Below are 10041 nucleotides of genomic sequence, written 5' to 3'. Positions count from 1 at the left end.
AAATTTTTAGGTTTTGTAAGAACAATATAAAAAAAATCATTAAATTTATAATTCATAAAAATCACCTACCAAATTTGGGTAGCGTTCGAGGGGTTATATGTAGCCTCTAAACTCATGCCTTGCTGTGATTTTTTCATTTAACCGTCAAAATGCAACTTAATTCTTTGAGATTTCCTCTTGCATAGATGTGTATTTTACCGAAAACATTGTAATAAAGTAATTAAGTGGTTTATCAAAAAGTGAGTGTTATTCAATTGTTTTTTCAGTTGATATATCTTTTTTATCAGCAAAAATATTGTCCATAAAATCTTAATGTTTGATAAAGTATGGAGTTATTATGCATTTCTTTCATAATTTTGTGTTATATATGTTGATTGGGGTTTAATATATATTTTTTTTACTGTGTTTTAAGTTAAAACATATCTGTTGCGTGGTGACTTGCGCAGAATTGATTATAATTAATATACATAATGTATATGCATAATATGGACTTCCATGAAAATGGAATATGTATGTGAAGTTGGAAAGTGATGGACGCACTCAAGAATATGTATGTGAAGTTAGAAAGTGATAGGCGAATTCGAGAATATGTATGTGAAGTTAGAAAGTGATGGGCGCACTTGAGAATATGTATGTGAAGTTTGAAAGTGATGGGCGCACTTGAGAATATGTATGTGAAGTTTGAAAGTGATGGGCGAACTCGAGAATATGTATGTGAAGTTAGAGAGTGATGGGCGAACTCGAGAATATGTATGTGAAGTTAGAAAGTGATGGACGCACTCGAGAAATCATTTTGAACTCATCAACAACATTCAACTTCACTTTATCAATTTAATGCGGCAAAATTTTATCCACTGAGCATACCAAAAAATAATCAACACATTTTTCTGTATTTATTCCTCATTACCTTTTTTACTTGTAAAAACTTCCGACATTTGTATTACCTTTTAAACATCTTTAAAATTATGTTTGTAAATTATAAATAATTATTTCACTTGCATGAAAAATAATACATGAATTATTATTGTCAGTTTATTAAATTTACCATTATCAATTTAGTAAATTCACACTGGTATTCATTGATTTAGAATACAAAAGACTGTTTTCTGTGTTTGCTGTTATAGTAAATGAGCCCATGTAAAATTGTCTGGTTGGCATGAAACAGGGTAAATATTGTCTTAAATTGACAGCAAATTAAACAAATCAAATACATTGCCCACCTATGTTGCGACTTGATTAAGGCGACTTATCTATTGTATTTTATGTCAATGATTACAAATGTGAGGTTGGAACATTCAAACGCGATCACATTTTGTGAATGTCAAATTGACTTTCAGTGCCATTTGGAATTTTTTTGAACAGCCTCCGTTGAGTGTCGTTTCTCGATCTGTTTCAGCTTTTGATTAATAATCGATCAGCTGACAAGCATAACTGTTATGCTTGTCAACTGAACACAATTTGATCAAAAACTTAAATGGACCCAAGAACTTTGATGTTCTATAAATGTGATTGGGAATGAAACACCCCGACCTAAATAATCAACCCTGGTTCAGAAAATGATGAGCCAACCAAATGTAACATAGTATTTTTATTTTATTTAACGAAAACACTAGCTGCCAAAATGTACATAAATTTTCCTTGGGCTCGCCACCTGGCAATGTTTACTTTGTATGTATTATTTAATTTGGGTCACTTATGATTGTTATTATGCATACTTACCAAAGGGAAGATAGCTATTTAATTTGTGAGTAAATAAAAATTGTTAAAAAGTACAAAAATCCATTTTTTATTTTATTTTTCCTTTTATATATGTAAAAGAATACGTAAGTACCTACCTAGAAATGCCTAGGATTCCTTTGTGTTTGAATTATGAATTTTTATTTTATTTTATGCGCTTTTCAAATGTCATTGATGTGTTGTCTTGGTTACACATTAAAGCATTATAGTTTACTCGCTATGTGGCTGGCATTTGAGTGATTGAAATATTTAATTTGTTTAGATTGACAAATAAACTTTAAAGTTTCTTAGTATTTCAGGTAATGTTTGTAACGTTACGATAATTTAATTAGTATTTTACTAAATGTGAAATTAAAAATAAATCATTGTATTTCAGAGCAACACATGGTTTAATTTGTCTTATATATATATATACATTCTAAAATCAAGGTAGATAATATGCCGCTTCTTTTATTAGATTGCATTACTCTTTTTTGAAAATCGTTTTTCTTACTGAACATTATTTAAAAAATATAGAAAAAATAAAATGTTTTCTTTTTTTACAGTCAAGTGGATATTCCTCAGCTCCACAGTTCATGATGTAAATTATGTTGTGTGAGCTGAAAATAGTTGCATTGATCTTGAAATTTCAGATTCTGCAAATTTCATGATGCCAGAGCTCGTTGCAAACTGAAAATGGTTGCATTGACTCAGAATAAATGGTGTAAATTTCATAATGCTAGAGCTCACTGTTTGGAGAGTTTTAGCTGCTTTATATGTACTAAGATGTATGATAAAATCACTGAAAGAATAATGTCGCCAATTTACATTGGATTTCAGTAAAATTGATGACCTGCTCATGAAAAAAATTCTCAGTTTCACCAGAAGTAAGGACAAATTGAGCTCACTTTGGGCACAAGGACACGCCCACAGCACATTTCTAAACGTTTATTACTTCAGTGGATAAAATAACATGTGTTTCCTTTATTTGTTATCCCATTTTGTTGGTGTTGGATTGCTGTCTCATTAGAACCCGGTGTGATTCGTTGGGTTTGGGCATTTTGTTCAGAGGAGCCGGGAGTGGTTGCTTACTGAACCACGGGTGAGTTAGCGCCTGTAAGATTAACAAAATCACCAGATTAGATGGATGACCAATGAAGTAATGAATGTCACACTACTCAAATCACCAGATTAGATGGATGACTGATGAAGAAATGAATGTCACACTACTCAAATCATCAGATTAGATGGATGACCAATGAAGTAATGAATGTCACACTACTCAAATCACCAATTAGATGGATGACCAATTAAGTAATGAATGTCACACTACTCAAATCACCAGATTAGATGGATGACCAATGAAGTAATGAATGTCACACTACTCAAATCACCAGATTAGATGGATGACTGATGAAGTAATGAATGTCACACTACTCAAATCACCAGATTAGATGGATGACCAATGAAGTAATGAATGTTAAACTACTCAAATCACCAGATTAGATGGATGACCAAGGAAGTAATGAATGTCACACTACTGAAATCACCAGATTAGATGGTGACCAATGAAGTAATGAATGTTACACTACTCTATTCAGATTAGTAAAACATTATACGCAAACATTATTCAAGTCAAGAATTTGATAGTGCCTGTAAGATTAAAAAATCATTCCAGTAGATGGATGACCAATGAAGTAATGAATGTAACACTCTTATTAAGACCAGTAATACATATTATATTCAAAAATTTAAGTTGAGAATTTAATAAAACCTGTAAGATTGACAAAATCACCACATTAGATGGATGACCAACGGAGTAATGAATGTTACAGACTAGTAAAACAAATTATATCCAAAAATTCAAGTTAAGAATTTAAATGAATCTTGTACTTACCATTTTTTAACAAATTTAACACTTTCAAATAAAAAATGATGGGCGTGGAGTGGGAAGAGGAAGGTTGGGGAGTACCTAGGCTATCCAGATCTCGTCAAGCAACGTTTCAATTCTGAATGCTGGTATTTTACAAAGGCGACACTGAGGGTAGGAACCTATCACTCTGCAAATATTGTATTTGAAGTTTGAAGTGAAATTCTGTACCTTCAAATAATTTTTTAAGTCATTTACAAGTAATAGTCAGTAGGAATGTAAATGAATGTTGTGGTGTGATTCATCATATTTCTCTACCACTTCGGAGAAATGGCACAATAATAATTCAAGAAAATTATACAGGTGTCATACCATGTTAGCAGTTATCCGTTTAGCCGAGTCGTAAATCAGGAATCCTTTGATGAAGGAGATTGCTTCCTGGCAAGTGTTGGGCAACAGCTCTTCCCAGGGCGTGGCTTGCGACTCCGGAAAGGTTATTTTATTGTAGTCGGGAAGGGTGGTCAGATCTGGCCAGCTCTCCTTGGTTGGTGTGCCGAGGTTATGGAGGACTATCGCCAGCTGTTCAATGTCAGATTCGCCCTGGTAGGAAAAATGATAGGTTAAAAGTCTTTGTAAAGATTGAATGTCGAAGAATACTACAGAAATCTTCATCTTTGTATGCTGGAAGAGAGTTGGGGAAAGTCAAAGTGGGATGCTGTGGTTATTCAGTCAGTTATTGGCATTTGGAGTCACTTGGTCCAGCACAGATGTATCTCTGGAAAACTGGCGGAAGGAACATTCTTCTACCATACATTCTCTTGTTTACATCTATCCACATTCACACAGTTCAGAATCCTATTTGTGCATAGTGTTTTTATTTAGTAATTATGCCCTTAGTGCTATTACATTAAACAAGTCTTAATAAATTAATTTAGTGCATTAAAAACAAGTATAATAATACTTTACTTCCCCGCTACATGGATGAGATATGCAATTCAATTTATCAATAATGACACTACAGCTAACTGAGCAAACAATAAAATATAAAAATAAGATGGAAACAAAATAATACAAAGAAAAGAGAAGAGAAAAAAGTATTGTTTATTGTGTATTACATATTAAGTGTATCCTGCCTACAGTAAATAATAAAAATCAACATGGAATGAAAAAGTAAGTTAATTGGTTAAGTTACAGATTATCATGATAAAAAAAAAACATATTTGTTCAGAAATTTATTTTTAAAATTTTAGTACACAATAAATAACAAAAAAAAATTAACGTAGCTGAATTTATTTCCAAAGCATGGAAATAAATTCAGTTCCATTGGACTGGGGAATGGGTGCAATAGTTTTTTTTTGAAGAATAAACAAATAACAATTCTGGAAGTCTTTTGTTACGATTTGGTACCCTTAACGTTTTAGCTTTTGTCAATATATGCGGAGCGGCTGTGACTACGTCGGATGGGGTTCAATGAGGCCAATTTCTTTTGAGGGAAAGAGCACTTTAGCAGTTTAATAGTCGGGTCTACAAAAAAGGTGCTTGTTTTTCACGTTCGAGTTCTGCCAGTAAGTTCGATACAATAGGATAGTGTTGTGACTAAAGATTTAAAAAAAAAAAAAAAACTTTTTACTTACTGGGAACAGCGGTTGTAAGTTGATCATCTCAGCCACAATACATCCCACCGCCCAGAGGTCCACCGACTGATTGTAGAATCTGGCTCCATACAGCAGCTCCGGGGCCCGGTACCAGCGAGTGGCCACCTGGTGGGAATAAGGTCTGCGACTATCGTTCCAGAAAAGTCGCGCAAGTCCCAGGTCGGCTATCTTCAGGATGCCCTGTGAGTTTATCAGGAGGTTGGCAGGCTTGAGATCCTAATAGAGACAGATAAAAATCTTAGGATATTCAAAATCTTTTCCCCTTTGTTTCAATCGGGTTGGTGACCCATCGCTTGGGCAAGGTGCCTTTAGGCACTCACGTCCAGTGCTACTTTAGTGGCCTCAGTTTGTTCAAAACGGGGCTCATAGACTAAAAAAGGAAACTAGAAGTGTCTTCCATACAAATTAGAATGAAAACAAATGTCGCCACTGACTTAGTGCCGACCATCCCATTTGAATTTCGAAATCATGCTGAAAAACAGGTTTGCATCGGAAATTTAAGACCCAATTAGCTAAATATTTGGATCACGAAACACAATCACAAGTCCTTTCTTATATTCTTCTTTTTTCTATGACGCCTCTACAAAAATTGTCCAACAATAATAATAATATACCATTCCGGAACAGGGTTGTCTTTTATAAAATGTTAAGCAATTTGATAAGCATCTAGTGATGCGAAAATTTAAATTTGTACACTTCAAAACTAACTCTGTGCATTATGTTGTGGTCGTGCATATAGTCGATTCCTTTCAGTAACATCTGAGTGTAGGTTTTGATTTTGTCCTCGGTGAGCGGATTCTGTGTATCCCTCAACATCTCCCATAGACCAGAGGACATGTACTCCAGAACCAGAACGAAACTCATCCCCCGGGGAAAGACGTCAAACAGTTGGACCACCTGTAATAGAAATGTATTATTATTTATTATATTATATTGGAAGCAGGACTGGCCCTGAACCTAAAAATCTTAAGGATACGAGGTTTTTATCAGCGCATTGGCTCCTTGGCAAGACAGCCCTCGAGCAAACTGCTCTAATTGCGCCTGCACATTGATTGATTGATGTATGGATGGATTGATAGGGTGGATGATTGATTGAATGATCGACCGATGAATTGAATGGTTATATGGCATGGATTGTCTGATTGATGCAAGTATTGATAGATTGTTTAATTGAATGAATTGTTTTTTTAGGTTTTGCTTACATATTAGGTTTTATTCTTTTATTTTTTATATATTCAATAATATTGTTATTGGGTTTATAAAAACAGTTTATTTTTAAACAAGTTCTGCTGTGTAATTATTATTACGCGTGACAGCTGTTTCGCCTTCTGAAGGCATTATCAAACTGTTTGATAATGACTTCATAGGGCGAAACAGCTGTCACGCGTAGTAATAATTACACAGCAGAACTTGTTTAAAAATAAACTGTTTTTTTAAACCCAATAACAATATTATTGAATTTATAAAAAATAAAAATTAAAATGGAGTTCTACAAATTAAACTTGATAACGATAAAAAGGTTTTATTCTTATCCATTAGAAGCATAATTGAGTGATTCGTTCATAGATTGATTACTTTTTTGATTGAATGCTTGATTGATCGATTATTGCTTGATAATATATTGATTGATTTTTTTTAATGATTTATTGATTGATGGTTGATTGAATGAGTGATTAAATGAGTAATAGGTTGATTGAAATATTAAATAATTTTTTCGATTATAGCTTGATAGATTGGTTAATTTTGTCAATGATTTATTGATTGATGGTAGATTGAATTAGTGATTTTTATTGATTTATTTGACTGATTGAAATTTTAAATAATTATTGATTGCTTTATAAAATAATCGATTGTATTTTAAATAATTATTGATTGCTTTATTAAATAATCGATTGAATTTTAAAATGATTGATTACATGATGGATTGATTGCATGATTAACTTATTGATGGCTTACATATTTGCAATTGATGTGTTGAAGAGTTTTAATCTCGCGCATCACATTGAGCGGTATTCCTTCATCGAGCGATTTTAGAAGTAGCTTTTTTAAGGCCACTTTTCTTCCAGTGGGTAAGTGAATTCCCTTTAGAACAAGGCCATGGGCGCCCTCCCCGATCCGCCCCGTTATCGAATACCTATCTATATCTTTGTCCATGGTTATCTCGTAGTGATGGCAACCGAAACTGTCAACAACGAATATGAAGTAGGCACTGCGCTGAGAAATACAATTTAATATTGCTTTCTAGTTGGTGGTTCAATATGCTTTCATTTGTTTATACAAAGTAACGATTTATCCAAGTTCAGGACTCAACATGATTTGGTTTTAATATATTTAGGCTGAATAAAAATATTAAAACAATTGTATACGTCGCGCGCGCCGACCTTACTGAACTTGTGATTATAGAAAATAACAGCTGTGTCTGTTGCTAGGCAACATAAAGGTTCAGAATCTATGTTTTAGCTTCATGCAGGGCTGGCCCTGAGCCAAACGGCGCCTGGCATACCTGATGCCTCATACCTGAAAGGTATGAAGCAACCACAAAAGCACGAAACGCCGCTTGCAGTTGCTTCGTTCCTTTCCTGCAATTCGTGGCTCGGTTCTCGTTTCGATTCGCAAATGTATACTTACTATTGGGAGTTTGGTACTATCAGCGCCTTGGTGCTTTGGCTTCTGGAATTGCGCCCGCACAGGGCCGGCCGTGGATTAATGTGTGTACTTGAAAGAAGTTTGGTACGATACAACATAAGAACACAATTTAAAAAATTTTGTGAGTATCAATTTGTATGAGCGAATGAGGTCTTATTCAATTGAATTGAAGTGAGGTGTCCCACCTCAAATGAGGTGAAGTGTGAGGTAATGTGAATGGATGACTGCGACCAACATCGTCTTGCATATTACATATCCTCCCACTTCTCCCCCTCCCCCCCCCCCCCCCCCCTTCTACCCACTTCACCAATCACCAATCCCCGATTACCAACAACTAACCATACCCAACCCAAGAAAAAAGTAATTAAAAAAAAAGTGGGAGCAAATTTCTACGTAAGTACCTCTACGTAAGAATTTAAATAATTAGGTTTCATCAAGTCTGGGGTAGGTGGATTTCAAAAGAACGAATCCCTATATTAGGGGGGGGGGGGAAGAAACCTTCCCCTTCGGCCCTCAGTATTGCGTAGGAAAAAATAAAATAGTACCTACTGGTAGATTACTTTACTGGAGAATACAACATAAAATGTTCACAGCGCACAAACGTGCATAATATACAAACAAAAATGTAATATAAAAGCACAACTATCTCTTTTTTGTCGTAGATTCATTTTTTAAACGTTTTCTTTCGTTTGGCGCGAGGCGTCGGAATCTACGGGACGCAATAAAATATAAAACAATTTTCGCATAACTTTTCTCCATACGTGACTTCGCAGACTTAGGTGCACTTTTTGTGTTATTTCTTCTCGCCTTTCACTGCAGGAGCATTTATTTTCACCGTATTTTCTCGCGTTTTCCGCGGCCATGTTTTTCCTTTTGAAATCATACGAAATAAATTTATACACAGCTGCCATCGGCGCATATATTTAGCGAAGTAATGGCGGATATTGCGATAATTTTTTAATATCCTGTGAACGTTTGGAGGTTATTAAAGGTATTTGAAGTATAGTAATTTAGGTTATTTTTAAAATTAATATAATAAGTTTAACTTATTAGTAAAAAAAATATAGTTACCGAATTTCTTCTTATTAAACAGTAGGTAATTGAACAAAACATTATAAAACAATATGGCGTCTTGTCTCATTCGACAACTAAAGCTCCATAGCTCACGATGTAAATTACTCTATGAGCTGAAAATAGCTGCCTTGATCTATAAACTTTAAATACAAAAGCTGTGCAAATTCCACGACGTCAGAACTCACATTATTTGTAGTGAGACTTGCGAAAATATTTCCTACTACAGTTTGTTGATAAACAAAAAAAATATACAAATATGGTATGGTGTTTTATTTTTTATCCGGTTTACAATGAAGGTACCTACATCACGTAATTTGAAAAAAATGTAGTCTTTGTTAATATTTTTAAATACATAGGTAGTTTTCCAACAATTAAACATTTTGTTTACGAAATTAAGTCGGTAATTGTATAATTTTTTTTTTTTTTTAATTAATATCAATAGCAAAATTTGTACATTATGTAGGTTTAAAGTATAATATAAGTATATTTTTTGTATTTTTTTCACAGTCCTCCTCACTAGGGTTTCCTGTTCTGAGGCGGCCTGTAGTTTTTATTAAATTTTTGTATTTAGTTTTGAATTGTCTTTACATTGTCTTCATAATGTTTGTAAGTTGATTATTACTTTGATCTCTAAGCCATGTTTTGACTTTTGTTTTAAATATACATACTCATTTCGTTTATTTTTTTGGTTTCATTTGGTAGAACATTGAACAATTTTATAGCATGGAATTTATTATTTCTCTGTCCAAAGGATGTGTTCAAACTGGGAGTAATCAGGATATTTTCGCTTTTTGCCCTGGTTGTGTATTTATGTTGGGCAGTGGAGTATTCGGATATGTTTTTTTTCAGTTTAAATAAAATATTTTTTGAATATAGTTTCTGTACATTGTAAACATTGAAGTTTTTGAATATTTCTTCTGTCGGAGTTCTAAGCGGAACTTTCAGTATAGTCTTTAATACTCCTTTTTGTGCTATATTGAGCCGCTCTGTGTGAGTGCTCAAGGCAGACCCCCATCCAGTTATTCCGTACTCTATTTGTGATTGACACAAAGCATAGTATACTTTTTTAATATCGTTTAT

General features: G+C 33.8%; 1 protein-coding gene across 1 annotated transcript; it reads right to left on the bottom strand.

Moving 5' to 3' along the window:
- Positions 1-2707: 2707 nt before the first annotated feature.
- Positions 2708-7395, bottom strand: LOC149416691 (cyclin-dependent kinase 20-like). Its single transcript, XM_089641302.1, has 5 exons — positions 7198-7395; positions 5950-6138; positions 5221-5457; positions 3959-4186; positions 2708-2830 (listed from the first exon to the last, which is right to left on the bottom strand). Exons 1-5 carry the CDS (start codon positions 7393-7395, stop codon positions 2708-2710), a joined length of 975 nt encoding a protein of 324 aa, XP_089497428.1.
- Positions 7396-10041: the final 2646 nt, after the last annotated feature.

This window comes from Hesperophylax consimilis, chromosome 16 (assembly GCF_061612785.1).
Source record: "Hesperophylax consimilis isolate HC1 chromosome 16, BYU_Hcon_1.0, whole genome shotgun sequence".
Classification (NCBI taxonomy): domain Eukaryota; kingdom Metazoa; phylum Arthropoda; class Insecta; order Trichoptera; family Limnephilidae; genus Hesperophylax; species Hesperophylax consimilis.
This window is presented reverse-complemented; position numbering and strand designations above follow the sequence as displayed.

What these genes read in the sequence shown, in the direction of transcription:
- LOC149416691 (XM_089641302.1), bottom strand. Translation starts at nt 7,395, where the DNA reads ATGGACAAAGATATAGATAGGTATTCGATAACGGGGCGGATCGGGGAG. An exon ending in ACTTACAACCGCTGTTCCCA is followed by an intron (nt 4,187 to 5,220) that starts GTAAGTAAAAAG and finishes TTTTCCTACCAG; the next exon opens with GGCGAATCTGACATTGAACA. An exon ending in AACGGATAACTGCTAACATG is followed by an intron (nt 2,831 to 3,958) that starts GTATGACACCTG and finishes TTAATCTTACAG; the next exon opens with GCGCTAACTCACCCGTGGTT.